Source organism: Hydra viridissima, unplaced genomic scaffold, assembly GCF_058129835.1.
Source record: "Hydra viridissima isolate aposymbiotic clone 2 unplaced genomic scaffold, HvirCarnegie_v1 scaffold_5, whole genome shotgun sequence".
In the NCBI taxonomy this organism is placed as follows: domain Eukaryota; kingdom Metazoa; phylum Cnidaria; class Hydrozoa; order Anthoathecata; family Hydridae; genus Hydra; species Hydra viridissima.
In genome coordinates this window covers 14,633,116-14,652,989 of record NW_028324304.1, presented here as the reverse complement: position 1 = coordinate 14,652,989, position 19,874 = coordinate 14,633,116, and the positions used below count along the sequence as shown (strand labels likewise).

Below are 19,874 nucleotides of genomic sequence, written 5' to 3'. Positions count from 1 at the left end.
TTTTTTCGGTCTTTCCTTCGTTAATACCATATATTGGAAACTATTGTTATTAGTCTTAAAAATAAACGTCCTTTTTAAAAGGGAATTTTATATATATATATATATATATATATATATATATATATATATATATATATATATATATATATATATATATATATATATATATATATATATATATATATATATATATATATGTGTGTGTGTGTGTGTGTGTTAGGGTGCATCAAACGCCCCAAGGTTTTTAAATATCCTTGTACCCATTTTAAAAAGTTTCCTTTTGAGCCAAAATGGTATAATATAAAATATTTTTTACTTACATTAACATTTAGGGGGTCCTCCAGTCATTTGAAAAATTCACATTTACCTACCATAGACTATAAACTGTTATTAAATTATTCAATGGTTTTTTATGTTTAAGTTTGAAATAAATAATGTTAATTTAGTTTAATAATACTATATCTTTGATTATTATATCCTTGCTGTCTGCATTTGACTGAATTAAATATTTTTGGACTTCCTTATTAGAGAAAAATCTGGGATTTTTTCCTGTTTTTGAATATATTAGTTGGTAAACAACTATCTTTTTTAATTGTATAATAAAAATTTTACATATTTACTAATTTTTATCATTTTTCATAGCATGAGTGATAATAGGGAAATTTAGTAGCATTAAATAACTTCTCATTATTATTTACAAATTTACTTTTAATGGCTAATGGTACCTGTGGTGGTTTCTTTTACCTTCAAATTAACACTACTTACCTTAACTGTAACTTACCTATTTTTTGAGTAGTAATGGCATATCCTTCCAATTAGTAGTAATGACCTGTAATGGCATCTCCTTCCAATTCACAATCCAAAGGTACAAGGATGTCCCTTGCAATATTTGGTTTGGGTGAAGCTATTTCGCCTGAAGATGCAGTGATCACTGGTGCCCGGATTCCAACCAGACGTCAAATACTCCGTTGCATGATGTACCACACAAATGTTCTAAATAAAATCACTAATGTAAACCGTTCTTAATAGAAAGCAGCAAGACTAGTATTGAACCAACTAGTGGTATTTTATGGCAAAGCAAATTTTCTAATGATTTTAGAACTCAAAGCTTGTGAACACATCATACAACTGCTAAAGGAAAATGCTAAACTCAGGGCGATACCAAAGGAACGCAGGTTAAATGCATCAGTTGTAAGCAGGATAAATGCTGTGAAAGCTTCACTATGTGAAACTTTTCCACTCTGGCCAGCTGATGTAGAAAAGCTTCTTGCAAATGCTGAAGATATGGCATTTCTCCACTCCATGAAAACTAACAGAACTGCAACTTTTGGATCAAAAGATAGCATATTAGATAAAAAGATTCAACAACGTAATGTGCGAAAGCAATTGGCACAGAGAAGAGCTGTTAAAGAGAAGCAAAGATCAGATGAAGAAGGAGAAGAAACAGCAACTCGAAGCCTATTAGATACAGATATTAGCGATGAAGAAGAATGTGACATGAGTTTTGAGACTCCGAAGATAAGTAAAAGATGCCATCACCGTTCCTCACACACTGGGACATCTGCATTTATTTCTCATGATATATTGAAACGCCCCAGACTTTTTGCTTTAGCAACACGCTTGAATATGTCTGCAGCTCAACAAGTAACATTTACAGCAGCTTTGATTGAAGAGTCACAAAGAAACAGTTCTATGAGTCTACTTCTTATGCTACTGCAGACAGATCCCGAAGAAATGTTGTTCAGCAATTGGCAGAAGACTATAAAGAACAATGGGTTGCACCAGACTTGGCAACTCTTCATTGGGACTCAAAATTGATGACTTGTTTAACTGATAAGAACGCGTCTGAAGAACGGCTTTGTGTAGTGGTTGGAAATGCAGAAAATTTGAAGCTACTTGGCGTTCCAATATATCCATCTGGCGAAGAAAGCTCGGGCAACAAAATAGCTAATCTAAGATTTGATTTGTTAAGTTCCTGGCATTGTACAGAGTCAATTGTCAATATGACATTTGACACAACCGCCTCAAACACAGACCACGTTTCTGCAGCATGTGTGACAATCCAAAAAAGACTTGGTAAAGTCTTGCTATGGTCTAGCTGTCGCCATCATATTGGGGAAGTTGTGCTTTCACATATATTTGAAGATCTTAAAATTGAAACTTCCAGATCACCTGATGTAGTTCTTTTTTCAAAATTCTGAAAGAACTTTAGTCTTATAGGTAAAACGTTTAAGAAATCGTCTCTAACACGCTTTGACTCGACGAAGTCTTACAGTCAAGAAGCCTAAACTTTTCTTTCCTCATGCAGTTCTGACGTCCTGAGGGCTACTCAAGCTGAGCTTAAACTGAGACGTAATGATTACAAGGAGTTTATTTATCTATGCACACTCTTCATTGACACAGACGATAAAGAAGACAGAGTTATCACCTTTAACAGACTGGGTGCATTACACAAGGCAAGATGGATGGCCAAACTAATCTATTCTATCAAAATATGCCTGCTGCAACAGCATATTAACAATCTTCCTCGAGGGAGTATTACAACCGCCCACCAAGTGCAAAAAATATATATGATTTTGTTGTATTTGTGACACATGTCTATAGCACATGGTGGATGACATGCTCATTAGCTGCAGATGCTCCTTGGAACAATCTTCAGCTCTTTCGCAAACTTTTGCAGTATGAAGCAGTAAATGCTAATATTGCAAAGAGTGTCATAGGTGCATTTCAGGACCATTTGTGGTATCTAACTGCAGAAATGATGCCTCTGGCTCTATTTAGCCATTTTACACCATGTGCTGAGAAACGTCTGCTGGCCGACCGGTTGTTCGAAATTCAACCAGCCGTACTAATTACATCCCCAAGAGGACGATATGGGACAGGTTTTGGGAAGCCACAGTTCCCTTCTAAAAAAGATATCACATTATCAACTAAACTGGCAGATTTTGTTCTATTAGATTCATGGTTTACGTTTTACGCACTAAAACTGCAGCCAAGCTTCTTAAATGAAGACGTTTCTCACTGCCCTGAATCTAGAGCATATCAAGCTTAATAAAAATTATTAATATAATGTTTTCCAGCTGTTTTTCTTACTATAATTGTCGCGTAATACATTATTCGCTATGTTAATCTATATACAAAACTTTGCATCAATGGAGGAGCCCTTAAACACTGACTTTTCACACAAAAGCTTAAAAAAATATTTGGAAAAAAATTAACTTAGGTACAATCAAAATTTTTAATATTTACAAAAACAAGGGGCGTTTGATGCACCCTAATATATATATATATATACAAATTTCGATTTTCGATTTAATTCGAATTAGTCTAATAGAAGAAAATTATAACTTGAAGTAAGAAAGCAAATGGTATTTAAAAATGCCGAATATCAATTTTTGTACGCCAATTATTTTTCTACAAGGTTTAATTTAGAGCATATTGTGTTGTTCAAAAAACAAAATGATTACCAATTTTCAATAGAATTAGTTTTTTAATTCTATAAATTGAAAATCACTTCCATGTAAAAAGTAAACGGCTTGTTTTTTTTTAATTCTTAAAACTCCACAGAATTGTTTTTGTATTTATTATTGTTGTTCATTGATTGTAGTTTTTAAAATTCATATTTTTTAAATTTCTGTATCGAAAATATAGAAATTTTTAAAGAAAAATAGTTATTCATCACATTAATAATTTTTTATGAAGTATTTCATAATGAATTTTTTTAATGAAGTATTTCTCATATTCACATGTATGTTTTTATGTGTTCATTAAAGTCCCATTCCACGTCCTATTTTAAATTTATATGCTGTGACTGAAAAACCATGCATTTTAATATTGCATGAAATAACGTAACTAATATGATTGCGGTTGCGAAAGTGAACAAGCGCCCAATTTTCTTCATTTTAAACAATGTAATAAAACTTTTTGTTAAAAAGGGGCAAAGGAGGGTGTGAGTTGTGCACTACGCCGAAGGTATAAAAACTTATCAACTTTAAATGTTTTTTAAAAAAATTTAAAAATTTGCTTCCGACATCAACTTACACTATTACAGCTTGTATTTGTTACGGTTGTTACTTGTAGTTTATTAAAAATCCTTTAACATGAATTCAAGAAAAAGAGTATGTAGCATTAACGTATTTTGTTAAGATGATTCATAAACACAGTGTAACCTGTAATGTACATACTTTATTAAGAGAAATTTGTTTGATATTTGATAAATGCTTTTATTTCTTACCAATAATTATATTAAGAATTATCATTAGTAATGTTAGCTTTATTTTATGCTATACTGTGTTTAAATACATTTTATGATAAATGAGTAAAAGTTTGAGAAGTTTAAAAAAAAACTTGTTTATTCTGCTTTATTGCTTTAAAAGTGTTCATGAAAAAAACTTACATATATTTAAAGGGCTTTTGTAGATATTCTTGTCTTACTTTGGTTAACATATTATCTCAAGAATGTTGCTATTTAAATGTGTTTCAGCTTACGTTGGCAAATCTCATCAGCTATGATATAAATGGAAACATTTAAACCATTGCGTTGCCAGTCTGATTCATCTACAGAGCCACAATTAGCACATCATTATCATGACAATGATGGACAAAATCTTCGCAATAAATATGGGATTGAAGTTGATGGAAAAAGTATTCCTAACCTAATGTTAACATTTGAAGAAATGGACCTTCCTTACTGGTGTATGAATTTCCTAAAGGAAAGAAAAAAATTTTCTAAGCCTACACCTATTCAGATGCAAGCTATATCATGTATATTGAATAATCGTGATGTTATTGGCCTGAGTGCAACAGGTTCTGGAAAAACATATGCTTATCTGTTACCAATATGTTCCTTTTTAAATAAGCAGAAAAATATTATGCAAACAGAAATATCTCCTTTATGCTTAGTAGTTGTTCCCACGCGTGAGTTAATGTTTCAAGTTAAAAACGCCTTCATGGAAATCCTTGAAGATTTTCCATTAAGTTATACAAGTTCACAATTTAATAATCAATACATACCACAAGCTGCTTTCTATCATGATACTCAAAGTAATAATTATTCTGAAAATATGTACAATTTACCTTTACATTCAATTCAAAGTAGATTCTTCCAAAATAGTATACCTGATTTTTCAAACTTAGCATTTCCTTCAAAGTCAGATTTGGTCAGGAAATCATGTGTAGCAGGTTTGTGTGGTGGTATGTCTGTTAGTCAAGATGCCTCTCAGTTAACACCATACACTAAGGTGATTGTTGCTACTCCTGGAAGACTAATTGATCTCTGTGAACGAAATCTTCTGTCTATGGCTGGTATAAAGTATTTAGTTATTGATGAGTGTGATAAAATGCTTGATGAATTTGGAATGGAAGAGCAGTTGCGAAAGATAGTTGCAATGGTAACTATTAATGAAAATGAGTTGCACACATCTCTTTGGTCAGCTACTTTACCTGCATCATTAGAACGTCTTGCAAGATCTGCCACTATTAATCCTATTTATATATGCACAGGTGTTGAAATGAGTGTACCTAGAAATATTAAACAAAATGTTATTTTTATGCATACTTATATGAAGCATCAGAAACTAGCAGAAACACTCCGTCAAACACCTTACCCACCAGTTATTGTGTTTACAAACTCAAAAAGTAAAGCAGATGATTTAACTGAATATTTACTTTCAGAGCAGTTTCACGTTGCAGCTATACACTCAGGTAAAACACAAATGGAACGTAATCAAATCCTTACAGATTTTAGAGACAGCCAATTTGACGTTCTTGTTTCAACTGATTTGATAAGTAGAGGACTTGACATAGTAACAGTCACTCATGTTATCAACTTTGATACTCCAGATACTATTGAGGATTATATTCACAGATGTGGGCGTACAGGCCGTTTTGGACGACCAGGATTAGCAACTACATTTCTAACTTTAGATTGTAAAATCAGTAAAGAACTTAAAGAATTGCTTGAGGCCTCAAAAAGTGATATTCCTATAGAGTTAAATGACATAAAAAACTTTGGAAGAAAAATTTTAGTTACTGAAATGGGTGATAAGGTTATTGATTAGTTTTGTAGTTTAGTATCTTTCTGTTTTGTTTTTTTACTAAATATTACCCTATTAATACCCTATTAATTAATTATAATTGTTAAAATATTACTCTAAGTAAAATTCTGCTTTTTGGGATTTTTTAAAACCCTAAAAACTGAGTTTTGGGGGATTTTTAAAATCCATAAAAATGGATATTTTATGCGCACCATTGACATGTACATTTCATGCATGAGCGTTTATTTGCATGTTAGGTTTGTCTATACATGTTAAAAATAGTTTTAGTTAAAATATTTATTTTATTATTTACATTATAACCATTTTGATGACTTCCTCTGGTAAAGGTTTGATAATTCTTATGTTTTCTAAAAGTTGTGCTGGACATAGGTACAAGTTAAGTATTAATCCCTGTACAACAAGCATAACTGTACGGGGATTGCTTGTACCTTCTTGTACACAACTATGTACAGATATTGCCCATACAATGTGTAATTTGCCTGTATATGCTTGATAGATTTTAAGTACATATTTGTTATACTCAAATATGGCTGTTAAAAAAAAGTTAGATATAAGGTTTAATAAAATCTCAGAGTGAACTTTTTCTGTTTATTTATGTTTCTCAGAGAGAACTTTGTTAAACAGAAAAAGTTCACTCTGAGATTTCAACTGAAGACAACAGAGACACTTCACACCACATAGTAAAAAAATATTTTAATCTCAAGTTCAGTATTTGGCAGTATTAAGTTCGGTATAAGACTCTTCTCTTCTCTTCTGCTCCCCTTGCTCTGCACAGTCAGAAACTTTGAATTTTTAATAAAATTATGAAGTTCTTAGTTTAGAGTTCAGAATTACTCTCCCCATAATGACTATAAATTGAGAAACTTTCAGAGTTCAACTCTTATTGAAGTTTTTGATTTATTCAACTACTTTGTACTCATGTGCCCATTCACCAATTTTCACCATATCACTCCAATCTGCCATTTAGAACTTCTCCTCTAAGCAAGAGGATTCCAAAGCAAAATGCAATCTATGCTCCAATCTTGTGTCCTGTATCAAGGCCAAGGCTACAACCATGAGGAACCATCTTAAGGGTGAGAAAGTTATTTTTATTTAGCTGTTTTACTACTATTTTATTTTAAAATGTGTTTTATTTTATTATACTTTGTTTTGTATGACCGTATATGGGCAATTGCCCATACGTAATGTATTCTATTTGTAAAACTATTTGGGTGTTTATTATTATTTAGGTGTTTATTATTTTGTAATGATTTCATTTGTTTTTATGTGTTAGTGTTATTTATTAGGATGTTTATAATATTGTTTTATAATAATTTTATAATGATTGTTTTTTCCTAGGTATTCATCCTGGATCATTTGATCAAATCAAGGCTCATGGTACCCAAATGCAACAAGTAAGAGCTGAAGCAGTCTTACAGGTAACTCAGGCCCAGTCTCAACCTAAAACTGCTGCCAAATTTCCTCTACAAAGTGTCAAACAATTGGACTTTAACATAATAATCATGGAGTTTATAGTGGATGCCAATTAACCATTTTCTATTGTTGAAGAAAATAGCTTCACCAAAGTTATTCACTATTTAGACAACCGTTTTCCATTATAAGGTGCCTCAACATTTACCAAAAAAAGACTGTCACTGATGTACAAAAGCTTCAGAAATGCTCAGGTAAGATGAATTCCTTTATTTTTTTGTAAATTTTTAAGGGCCTAAACAAGTACTGCCAGTTCGTAATGAGTATTTCAAAATTTATCAAGTTTTTACAGTTTTTCAAGTTATTTTGTTTTGGGCAAGAACAAGTATTATTATGGTGAGGTGAAATAAAGTTAACATTAAAAGTTTAGTCCAACTTAGGATTTCTTTGAATCAATTTCTTGACTCAAAAAAATCCACATGATAATTTTTTAGATAAGTTCATCATACAGTATTAATTTCATAGATGTTTTGTTTTCTTTTTTTTGTTTATTTTGACTGTTTTTCATTTAATAAATAGTTTAATTTCTAGAATTCATTAAAATATTTTAAGAAATATTTTGAATAACATTGGACACATTTAACACCTATGTTTTTATAACTTTCATTTACTTAGATTTAATTTAATTATGTAAGATAATGACATCTAGATCCCGTTTACGTTCGTACACGCTCGTTTATAACAAGGATTTAACGAGTAATTTTACGGTTTATGCTCGTATATGCCTGTTCTGAACATAATATTCGTAATATCTTTTTTTTTATTATTTCAGCTAGAAATGTTCAATGCAGACCTCCAGGATGCAGAAACTTTGCATCAAATGATGCTTTCACAACACACCACTGGACATCTTGCACAGGAGATGATTAACAATTGTGCACAAGTTTATGAGGCCACGAAAGCTATAGTTTGGGATTTTAACAATATTTTTATCTTCATATATTGATGCATTAGAATTATTAGTTTTGAATAAAAATAGACGAGCACTTTTTTTTTAGTAGCTTTTCTGCTTTCACATTCATTTCATTTACACGCTTTAAGTTAAATAAAAAAAAAAAGGCCGAGGTCAAGGAATGAATTTTTTTTATTTTTCAAAAGCATAATTGTAAAACATTGTTGTAAAAAAGTTACACTAAGCCTACCACGTGGTAGACTTTATCTAACTGTCAGACCAGTTCGACTAGTAGAGCCAAGTTTTTAACAAAAGTTTGCTCAAACTGGGCAGAAGCTTGGTGATAACTTCACAGTAACCAAGAGTTAGTTTGTCTGACAGCAATTAGAAACGCCAAATTGTCCTATAAAAATCTTTTTAAATAACTTATTACGTTATTTAAAAACTAAAAATAAAATGAAAACATATAACTTTGGGTATGTCAACTTTGTTGATTAATATGAGAAAACCTCCCCAACAGTTTTAAAGTAACTACATATCTATAATTTTTCTTCATAAAACATGAAGTAGGAATCTCAAATATAAATCATAAAGTTTTGTACTTTGGGTTAAACATTCAAAAAAAAGAAAAAAAGCTGCACCAATTTGAAAGAGCCATGTAACATATATATAAAGATGACTTCTGCTCTGTTGTCAACTCAGATATTCTAAAGAAATGATCTTTTCATAAAATCTCATACGAATTGCATAGTGGAAGTAATTTAAATTAAAGAATTAGAAAGTCGAAGTTGTACTTTGGTCTACTTAATGTTTAATTGTTCAATGGTTTTTAAAAGTCAAGCTCTATGTATTGGTAACATGTTATTGAGTAAAAAGAAATTTCTCTCTTAAACTTCAAGTTTAAAAGTATTTTTGGTTATTTCTACTTTATAACATCTATTAAAGAATGTGAAAACTAAACCTTTTTCAAACCAGTTCACCCTATTTAAAAAAAAAATCTTCCACTTCAAATTCTCGAAGCTAAAATTAATTTTTATCAAGCTAAAAAGGCAGTTTTATAAAAAAATTTATAACGTTCAAGATTCTTTTTTAAAAACTGAATTTGGAAGTTCAGGAAAAAAGTTATGAGTGAAAAAACGAAGAAACGTTCGGGAGAAAAGTAAGCATGTTAATTATTCGTAATTCATTAAAGCATAAATATGATTTAAAATAAAATTTTTAAAACAAAATTGACTTGTACATACAGTAGCGTCCAAAAGTAATTGGACAAACACCTTTTTTGTTATATTTTCTCATTAAGTTAACATTTTTAAATGAAATTTCGCGTAAGCGTGTCAAATTATACTACAATTATGAAAAACAAAACAAAAATTCCCTTTTGAAAGTAATTACTCAAAATTTTGCTAAATGAATGGAAATGATTGGCTCAAAAGTAATTGGACAAACTAAATTCTAACAATGTTGATATAATTTAGACTATTTTAACTTCTTTTTCTGAAGGCAGATTTTTATAAAAACATTCAATTATCAATAATTTGCAATGGGACATAATAAATATTTAAGCGAGGCACTGAAAAAGTTGATTGTACATACGTCTAATAATGGTAAGACTGTGCGGCAAATGTTAATAGATATGAACATTCCGCGATCAACAGTTGGTTATACGTTAAAAGTTTTTCAACAACGGAGTCACTTTCAAAGAAGTCAGGACGCCCGTAATCAACAACTTTTCCCCAAGATAATGTTGTAGTAAGATCGTCAAAGGCAGATCCGCGCAAGAGTGCTAAAGAAATTCATAGAGAATTTACTCAGTCACATCAAAATTCTTGCGCTTATGCAACAGTAAGGCGTCGCTTGAGACAAAACAACCTTTTTGGCCATCAACCTGTTAAAAAACCTTTTGTTTCTGCAAAAAATCGTAGAGAACGGTTAACATTCGCTAAATTAAACAGCAAACCAATGGTTGAAAATACTATGGAGTGATGAGTCAAAGTTTAATATGTTTGTTCCTGATGGTATTAAATCTGTTCGACGTCCATTAGGTGTTCGAAATGATGTTAAGTATCAAGTTCCTAGAGTAAAGCATGGTAGTGGTTCAATAATGGTTTGGTCATGTTTTGGCCGTGATGGAGTAAGTCCAATCTATCGATTTCAAGGCATTATGGACCAAAACATGTATAAAGGAATAATCAAAGATATAATGCTGCCACATGCAAAAGACAAAATGTTGCGTGGTTGGACTTTCCAACACGACAACGATCCAAAACACACCTTCAAGCTAGTCATGGAATTTTTAGCTCAAAAGAGAGTTTGTATCTTGGAATGGCCGTCAAAATCTCCGGACCTGAACCCAATCGAACATCTTTGGGAACATATTGAGAGAAAAGTTAGTGTTCGGAAACCATCTAATCAGCATGATTTATTTGAGTTGATTAAGCGCACTTGGGAAGAAATACAAATTGATGTTTTATTTAATTTGGTTCATTCAATGCCACGTTGATGTAATGCTGTCGTTGTGGCAAAAGGTTTTCCAACAAAGTACTAGGATTATGCACAGATTATATACATTATGTAACAGAATATAACACTATGTAACATTATGTATATTATTTAACAGAAATCTTCATAAATATTGCTGAAAATTTATCCTTTGTTGAGAAAGTGCTTTTTTTAAACAACATATTTAGTTTGTCCAATTACTTTTGAGCCAATCATTTCCATTCTTTTATTAAAAATTTGAGTAATTACTCCCAAATTAGGATTTTTGTTTTCTTTTTCATAATTGTAGTATAATTTGACATGCTTATGCAAAATTTCATTTAAAAATGTAAACTCGATGGAAAAATATAACCAATAAGGTGTTTGTCCAATTACTTTTGGACGCTACTGTACATTCACAAGTAACTTACACTCAAGAGCAATTGCAACACTTCACAAGACTTGAAGGCAACTTGAAAAATGTTTAACAGCGCCACCAAGTTGATATAAAAAAAACAACAAAAAAACACTAAAAGAGTCAACATTCCGAGAGTTGAAGGCCAGTATCTAAGTATATCTGAGGCACTCGAGAAACTAAAGCAAGCGATGAGGGCAAAATGTCAAAGGAATTAAAGAAACGCAAGGATTGACTTTCAGCTAAGCTTCAGATGAAATTCAGTAAGCGTAACATTTAAAAAAAAAGGATAAGATACATCAAGTGTCGTAATGTTTGGGAAAAAGCAGTAGCAACCCAAAACAGCATGTGGTACCAATTTGCTGCTTTTGGTTGCAAGTTTAGGGTTTATAAATTGTGCTTACCCAAAAAACAAAAAACTAGTAAAGAGATTTTCTGGCATGAAAAATATTAAGCCTTAAAAAATGTACATCGGTCGCCGCCATCTTTGAAGGCCAATTTTGGTTTCAACCTTTTTTGAAAAAACAATAGAATACGCTACTCTAATTAAGATATTCCTTATTCAACTTCTTAAACATTTAATAAAATAATAAGTAATATGATTAATATTTATTAAATATCTCTTATTCAATTCTAAAGGTAGTAGTTTTATTCAAATTAATCGTCACTTTACGAGTTTGTTTTATGAACTTAAAGTATGAGAAAGTATTAGATAAGGAAAGCATTAGTATTAATACTTCGAATTTATTCTTTAACCCTTGGTTCTCCGTTGTCGCCGCTTTTGCGACATTAAAATGCTAACATTAAATCCACTGTCCCGACTACGGGGACACGGTTGTTTAAAAACAGTAAATCAGCAACGAACAGACATCAGAACACGGATTCAACGGGTCAATAATTTTAAGGATTATATCAATTCAAAATTTGCGGAATATTTTGTACCTGGACAAGATGTCGTTAATAAAATTCAAAGGTAAAATTAGTTTAAAAAACCTACAAACCGAACAAGCCTACTAAAAGGAGCATACGCGTATACGTTTTGACTGACTCAGAAACTAGGTATGTGTACAATATTCTCCCATATTATGGTAGTATTACCTCCGGTAATCTTTTTTAAATCTCAAATTGCCTGTCAGTACAAGAATTCGATTGCATCTGTATAAGAATTTAATGTCGAAAGTACCAGATGCTCAAGGTTATCGTATGTATACAAATATATATTACACTACCATTGTGCTGGCGGAAGAATTACAACAAATGAAAATCAATTACAAGGGCATATCCGATCCAATAGAGAAACTTAAATTTGGTAAAAATAATTATTTGCTTACAAAAAGGGAAGAACGATGATATTGCCAAGGAAAGATAAAAGGTTGGTTACGCTGATAAGCACCAGTGACAGCACTAATTACAAAAACAAGATTTGTAAGAGAATGTGAACAACAAAAATGTGGGAAAGCCAAAAATTAACTACGCGGCTTCAATCGTGTTAATTGATTCTCATCATCCTTCTGTTTCCAAAGAAAATCTCTTAAGTGGTGGAAGAAAATGTTGTTTCGGGGAATGGAGAGATCCGTGTAAAAAAATGTAAAAAAAACAAACATTTGAAGTTCATCAACTCGTGAGTTCCGCGAAGATCTTCCATTTCAATACACAAAACAAGGCTGGGCCAGAAGACCACACATATTGCGAAAACACAAGGAAAGAGATTGTCTCGGGTGAACCAATAGACAGTAAAAAGGTCAAAGATGCGAAACTTCAGAATACTGTGATACTTGCTGGAGTTATTGGTAGGGGAGAACCTTAATGAATGGGACGATTATTGAATTGGACAAACTCAGATTCTTATACAAGCATCGATGTAAGGATATTCAAATTTCTGTAACAAAGAGTGATAGAAACAAGAACTCAACTGACCGACTCATCCATCCTATTGCTCTATGACCGTAATGACAATGGATGTTTTCGAATGTAAAAAGTAACTTTTAAAAACGTTTTTTTCTTCTGATTTTGCAGCAATTTTTGAAGTTACGGAAAATAAAATTCCATGCTTAAATAGATAAGTCTCTAGTACTACAGTGAGTAAAACATTCAAGCTTAATTAATGGTGTTATTGGTTTGACTAATCATTTTTGGATAAAGTGATGTGCATATTGAATGGGACAAAATACTACCTATTGAATGAATTTAACAAAGTATTATTTACAGCTCAGCAGAGGGATGCTGCAGTCCCTTACTTTTATCCCCATGGGTAATGGGTATTATTTGCACGCTTTTATACTGCAATATTTTACTTAAATAAAAATAACTAAATATAATATTCTAAAATGAGAAAGTTTGCTTTGATTGAAATTTAATTAGAGCTAAAATGTTTCAAGTTAAAAATATTTTTTGTATGGTCTTTATGTATCTATATTTAAATTAAATACGTTTATTTTTAGTTCTTTTATGTTTGTCCCATTCAATGAGACATACTTAATGAATGGGACAAATGTCATGCTCCAATAAAACTCTCTATTTTCCATTAGCCAAATGCAAATCCAATTTTTGTTTTACTATATCATTGAGCAAGAGTCGGTTGTTATCAAACATAGTTAAATATATATATTAAACAATTTTATCTACGTTTAAAAAGCATTTTGCAAAAACTGTCCCATTCATTGAGGCTTTCCCCTATACTCTATGAGTTACTAAGACTGGAGTGCAAAGGGTTAATTAGTAAAAAATCAGTCATTCATATGTAAGCAAGTTATTCTTTTAACACACTAAACGTTCAATCATTTCATTTTCTAATGACTACCTAATATCATAAAATATCCTTATCATACACTGAAATTCAATTAAATATTTAAATTTGGAAAAATAAATTCGAAAGGCTGGTGCCACCAAACAATTCTTAACTGAAGACAACAGAGACACTTCACACCACACAGTAAAAAAATATTTTAATATTAAGTTTAGTATTTGGCAGTATTAAGTTCGGTATTTAGCGGCAGCTATGTTTGCTAACATCCGGTTGCCACCAAGAAAAGTTATACCGCCGACAATGGCAAGTCCTTTCAATGTTTGGAACATATCCTAAAAAATATGTATTTATTGTAGTAAATTGATAACAAGAAACTAACAAATAGTTTAGATTTATCAACAGAATTAATTGAGATAATTAATTTTAAGACAAGCATTTAATTCTCTAGTTGGAGCATTTCTCTGACAGGCTGTCATTTATTTTTTTAAATTTTTGAAATTAAAAAAAAACAAAAAAAAAACAACTTGACAGCTAGAGCTCTGATTAAAAACCTATACAAAAACAGAGTAAACACAAATGAGCAGTTCAGGAGTACATATCAAATATAAAACAATTACAATGAACAAAAAAAGGCATTTATGTTTATTAAAGATGGGCATTTACGTTTTTAAAAGTTAAGTGGTTTAGGCAGCTGTTTTCAAATATCATTCATTGAAGTATTTGAACTGCAGTCCCATGTTTTTTAAACATTTAAAATTAGAAATATCATTAATTGGCTTAAGATTTTTTTTTAACTGCTAACTGCTTAGACAATTCTTAGAAGCAGTAATGGAATGTATAAAGAAGAAAAATTTGAATTAAACGTTTGAATTTTACAAAAATTTTACTTACTAGTTGTATCCAGAACATGTAGTAGAGAAAAAATACACCAGCTAATCCAATATGAAAAATGATTGTAGAAAGAGAAAACTCAAAATGGGAAATATTAGCCCCAATCTTGAACCACTAAAAAACAAAAGGCAAAATTATAACCCTCATGATTTAACTTCAATTCAATTTTAATTCTAATAAATTTTTAAAAATAATTCTAATAATTTTTTTAAAAATAAAATTACCATAGCAAACATAACCAAGAATGGAGATAAAGCCAATAGTGTAAATGCAGAGGATACTACTGCAGGAGGGCGAGTTTCAGGTACTCTGAACAAGTGCTAAAAAATAAACTCAAATTTTAATACTTATAAAAAAACTAAGAAAAAAATTAAGAAAGAGGAAGTTAACAAATATAATAAATTCACCTCAATAACTGGTTTTGGAGTCACAATCCTTTCTTGGCGCTTGGATTTTTTTGGCTGACCAGCAAAATTAAGGACAATTTCACCCTAATATTTAAACTTAAGAATTTAAATTTAAAACAACTTTTACCTTAAAATAAAAAATAGTTTATTTTACTTATTGCTTGCATTTAGACAATAGAAATTCATAAACAATTTATTTAGTTACAGATCTTGGCCACCTTCATTCCGTCCTAGAGACTCATCATTTAAAATCAGTTCACTATTAAGTATAATCATAAGGAGGCTAAGAATTTTATTAAAAATACGTATAATATAAACAATGTCATCCCACTGGGTAATGCTAGAAGAAAATTGGATATCAACAAGCGACCTAAGAGGGTGATTTCACTATTACCATATAATGACTGATGAAGATATTAAGAAATTTCAACAGCTTCGAATATGGTTTTCAGCTATAAATATAGAGGTTAGTATAAGCTAAATAAATACTAGTTAGCTTATACTAAGTTTTAATAAATGCAAAAATAGAAATAGAATTACCAATGACCAACTTATTGGTACTTGAACTGTAGCATCCCCAACAACAAGTGCCTAGTTTAAAGAAAATGATACTTTATGTAAGAGATGACAGAAATAATTATGTTGAGTCAAAATAATTTGATTAGTTGTATTCAAGGCATGAAGCAACAAATCATATTAAAAAATGACTGTTGAGATTAACTTGAGATTTATATACCCTACAAACAGAAAAGCATTATCAAGCCTAAAAACAAGATCAAATGCCAAAAATTGCCTGTAGGTAAGTATCTAAGTAAATCAACCAACAGAAAATAGGAGCTAAATTTACCATTTTATATTTTCCTGATAAATTATTGAAGGAATCCTTAGCTGTTGCTCCAACATCCTAAATAATTCAAAAATAGTCTACAACTTGCAACTAATTTTTGATAACAAAATTAGCATTTTAACAAATATTATATAGAGAAAAGGATTACCAGTGTAAACTTGTAATGATCATCACTGTCAGGTTCACTCACAAAGAAAATTTCTTGACCAGTCAGTTCATGAACAAGACGGATAAAAGCCTGATGCACAACAACTAACTGACCAGTGTTAACATCTTTTAAATTAAATTTCATCACCAGATTTTGATGGAAATCAGCCTCTAAAACTGATGAAAGCTTGTTTGGATAAGTCAGCCTAAAACATAGTTAACAAAAAGTAAATTTTTAAAATGGTAATTATTTCCAATAAAATCTTAAGATAGAAAAATTGCTAACATACTGGAACTCATGCTTTTTAGATGCTTGATCTTTTTCACCTAATTCAATTAAAACATCTTCGACTGCAATTTTGGCCAAAACTTTAACATCAATAACATAAGGATCTTTAACAATGTATTGAGCTTGATCATTCAACAATTCCACTTTAACTTCACACTTATACATGCCACGTGAAGGGTTAACACTACCAACATCAACCCCATAAGAATTAGCAGGAAAATAACCTCTAGCTACTTCACCTTCAACTATTATATAATCATCTTTTTCAGGACTTTTGACAAATGGTCGGTTATCAAAAAGAGTTGTTCTTTCATCAGAAGTAACAAAAGATTTGACATTTAGTTTAACGTTGGCCAGTGAAACATCCAGTAAATTAGTTACACGAACTTTCAACAATGGGCTTTCTTTAGTAATAGTATTTGAATTAAAAACAGAGACAAGCAAAGGAACTTGATGCTATAAAGAAAACAACAAAAAGATAAGCAAATTAGTCCAAGATAATGTAAATCAGAATCTCAAAATTTAAAGAAACCACTCAGATAGATTATTAATTTTCATTTACTCAAAGTGAGCTGAGAATTTATCATCAGTGTGGTAGTAGACAATACAATTTTAAACAATTGATGCTATTTTACATTGATTGCATTAATAGTGAAAAAAAAAAAAAAAAACCTTGTTGCCGGATAATGCTGATAGAACAGAAGTTAAATGATGTATATCTTTGAGCGAGTAAACATGCTTGCGATTTAAAAAATAGCTTGCAAATTTGTTAACCTGCTCCTAAAAAAAAATTTTTTTAATCATAATCTGAAAAACTCAAACTTTGAGTTGAGGATAAACATGAAAATACATAAATCAGTGTAGCTAAATTCATAAGAATAAGTTTAATAAAAAGAAAATGCCTCAGTATTTTATATCTTACAAACATCTTATAAAGTCTAAAACTTTGTCAGGGCAAGGATAACATACATCATAGGCATATTTAATTCTTTTGTTTTGCATAAAGAAAACATACTTCTTTCATTAATGGTTTTCCTTGCTGGTCTGCTAGATTCAATATTCCTCTGACAATTTGTGATGTTAGAGCCAAACCACCTTCAAACTAAGATATAGTTAAAAACTGTTTAAAAAAGACATCTTTTTTACAAAAACCAATAATACTCTCAGAGATTAGGAGAAACCAATTCCACATAATTTTCAGTAAGTACACTAAAATTCATCACGGAATGTTATCAACACACAGCTTCAAAAACATAGAATTGCATATAGTAGAAAGACTATTTATACTATAGCAATTTAGAAAGACATCCTCAGAAATTAAGGGAACCAAATCCACATATATTTCAGATAGCGCATGGATTATAAATCATCAGCGAATGTCTATTTTATCACCAAAAAAAACAAACAAAAAAACAAACAAGTCTAACCTGTAAATATTCATTATTAACTTCATCAGCTTGTGCAAGGATATCCTTAAAAAATTAAGTTAAAGGAGGGTTAAAAGTTGACTTTACAATCATTTGTTTTTAATCTATAAATATTATTCAAAAATTGTCATTTCACCTCAGACTGACGTGCTTTCAACATAAAGCTTATGACAGGGATAACTATAAATCATCATTGGTAAATGACACAAATTACATTAAAAATTGATTATCGTTTAGCTAGCTCAGTGGGACTGTTGAATTTTCATAAAATCAAAGAAAGTGCTTCTTCAAAGCCAGCAATAAAGTTTTGAAACTGAAATTTAAACAGATACCTCAACCATTGACACAATAGGTGTCAAATCATCTGATTTAGGCAAAATACTTGCTGCATAAAATAACACTGCAGCACTAAAAAAAATTAAATAAAGTAAAAGTAACATCAAATTTATATTAAGTACTAGAAAAATCCAATAAGAGATTTGAAAGGGAAACCAATACCTAGCTGGTGTGTCATTTTCTCTGGCAACTTTGACAAACTTCTGAACCAACTCCTTCGGAACTAAAAAAAAAAGTATTTGAATAAATACACACCCAAAAAGACTTAAATTGACTAGCAACTTGTCACTTGCTACAAAAAAACAACAACAACAAAAAAAAAACAAAAAGAAAACAGCCACCTACTCACCTGAGTGTCCTAAATTCACCAAAGAAACAACAGCACGTGAATATGCAACTGAGTCACTATCATCATGCAATAAGTTCAAGATGCTTATTGATGGAACATTCTAAATACAAAATAAATGATTTATTAACTTTTTTTTTTTTTTTCTACTGTTCTTGTGACCATAAAATATAAGGAAAGGATATTTGGATTAAAAGTTAAAGTATTATGACATCTCAGGCTGACGTGCTTCTCAACATATGGTTATGACAGGGATAACTATAGCTCATCATTGATGTCTTTAAAAAAAAAGAAAACAAACTTACCTTACACTTTAAAATTTTAACAATTTCTGAGACTTGATAGATGTCAACAATGGCTTTATCATCAAACAATTTTAATGCATTGCTACAATAACTTTCAGAATGAGCAGGCTCTTTACCAAGTGAGTTAAGAGCAGTGACTGCATAATAGATTGACTTAAGGTCTTTAAACTCTTGTTGTAATTGAATGGTTATTCTTTGCTGCTCACCAAGAGAAAGAGGGGTCAACAAGCAATAGGAAGTACTAACCAAAACTATTAAAATAACTAGAAATAAAAAAACAGGGTGTTAAATGTTGCTTTAACTATTTAAGAATTGAAATTACTTAGATAGAAAATCAAACAACACAAAAAAAAAATTGATAGTACGAATTAAAATTAGATATAATAGAAATAGGGTTTAGCCCAGGCAATCCTGAGGCTTTAATTTAAGTAAGAACAATAAGGATGTTTTTTAATTTTTTAAACTTTATCTTCTACTTATAAGAATGTAATGTTTAAACAACTCGAGCAGACAAGAAAAATTTACATCAGGTATCAGCAGGAGAACTGGCATTACCGATTTCTTCGTAGTTTATAGAGTTTTTTTTTTTTTTTAAACATTAAATAGAAATAAGTGTTACCTATCGTTTGCTTCGTCATCTCGACTGCACTCTTTAGAAATCAGTCAGAGAAAGAATTATGATGCATAAATAACAATGTATAAATTGAAGAAACTGGGAACAAGCTATATGTTCACGTGTCGATTTAAACTAAAAACCAAATTCGATAGGAAATATTTTAGTAATTATTTCTTGTTTCTCTTTTTTTTGTATTTTTATCCAAT

At 30.7% G+C, this 19,874-nt stretch overlaps 2 protein-coding genes and 1 non-coding gene across 4 annotated transcripts; 1 reads left to right on the top strand and 2 right to left on the bottom strand.

Moving 5' to 3' along the window:
- The first annotated feature begins 4,377 nt into the window (after positions 1-4,377).
- Positions 4,378-8,518, top strand: LOC145189253 (putative ATP-dependent RNA helicase DDX41). Of its 2 annotated transcripts, XR_016452299.1 has the most exons (4): positions 4,378-6,047; positions 7,024-7,129; positions 7,395-7,720; positions 8,299-8,518. XR_016452299.1 is itself a non-coding variant. In XM_080065841.2 (1 exon), the coding sequence occupies exon 1, from the start codon at positions 4,518-4,520 to the stop codon at positions 6,057-6,059; it is 1,542 nt and encodes a 513-aa protein (XP_079921967.2). In that variant the 5' UTR covers positions 4,378-4,517; the 3' UTR covers positions 6,060-6,072. The 2 variants fall into 2 exon arrangements, 1 of the variants encoding a protein (XP_079921967.2); XM_080065841.2 differs by lacking the exons at positions 7,024-7,129; positions 7,395-7,720; positions 8,299-8,518 and having other exon boundaries at positions 4,378-6,072.
- Positions 8,519-14,044: 5,526 nt separating this feature from the next.
- Positions 14,045-19,787, bottom strand: LOC145188808 (dolichyl-diphosphooligosaccharide--protein glycosyltransferase subunit 2-like). The gene is made up of 16 exons (XM_090087866.1): positions 19,672-19,787; positions 19,053-19,315; positions 18,751-18,850; positions 18,564-18,624; positions 18,398-18,473; positions 18,066-18,110; positions 17,654-17,740; positions 17,311-17,418; positions 16,640-17,094; positions 16,351-16,555; positions 16,203-16,259; positions 15,896-15,946; positions 15,356-15,439; positions 15,173-15,268; positions 14,949-15,062; positions 14,045-14,389 (listed from the first exon to the last, which is right to left on the bottom strand). Exons 1-16 carry the CDS (start codon positions 19,688-19,690, stop codon positions 14,285-14,287), a joined length of 1,926 nt encoding a protein of 641 aa, XP_089943992.1. The 5' UTR covers positions 19,691-19,787; the 3' UTR covers positions 14,045-14,284.
- Positions 18,196-18,267, bottom strand: LOC149888857 (small nucleolar RNA R38). The gene has a single exon (XR_016453070.1). It is a non-coding gene; the product is annotated as a small nucleolar RNA R38 (small nucleolar RNA).
- Positions 19,788-19,874: the final 87 nt, after the last annotated feature.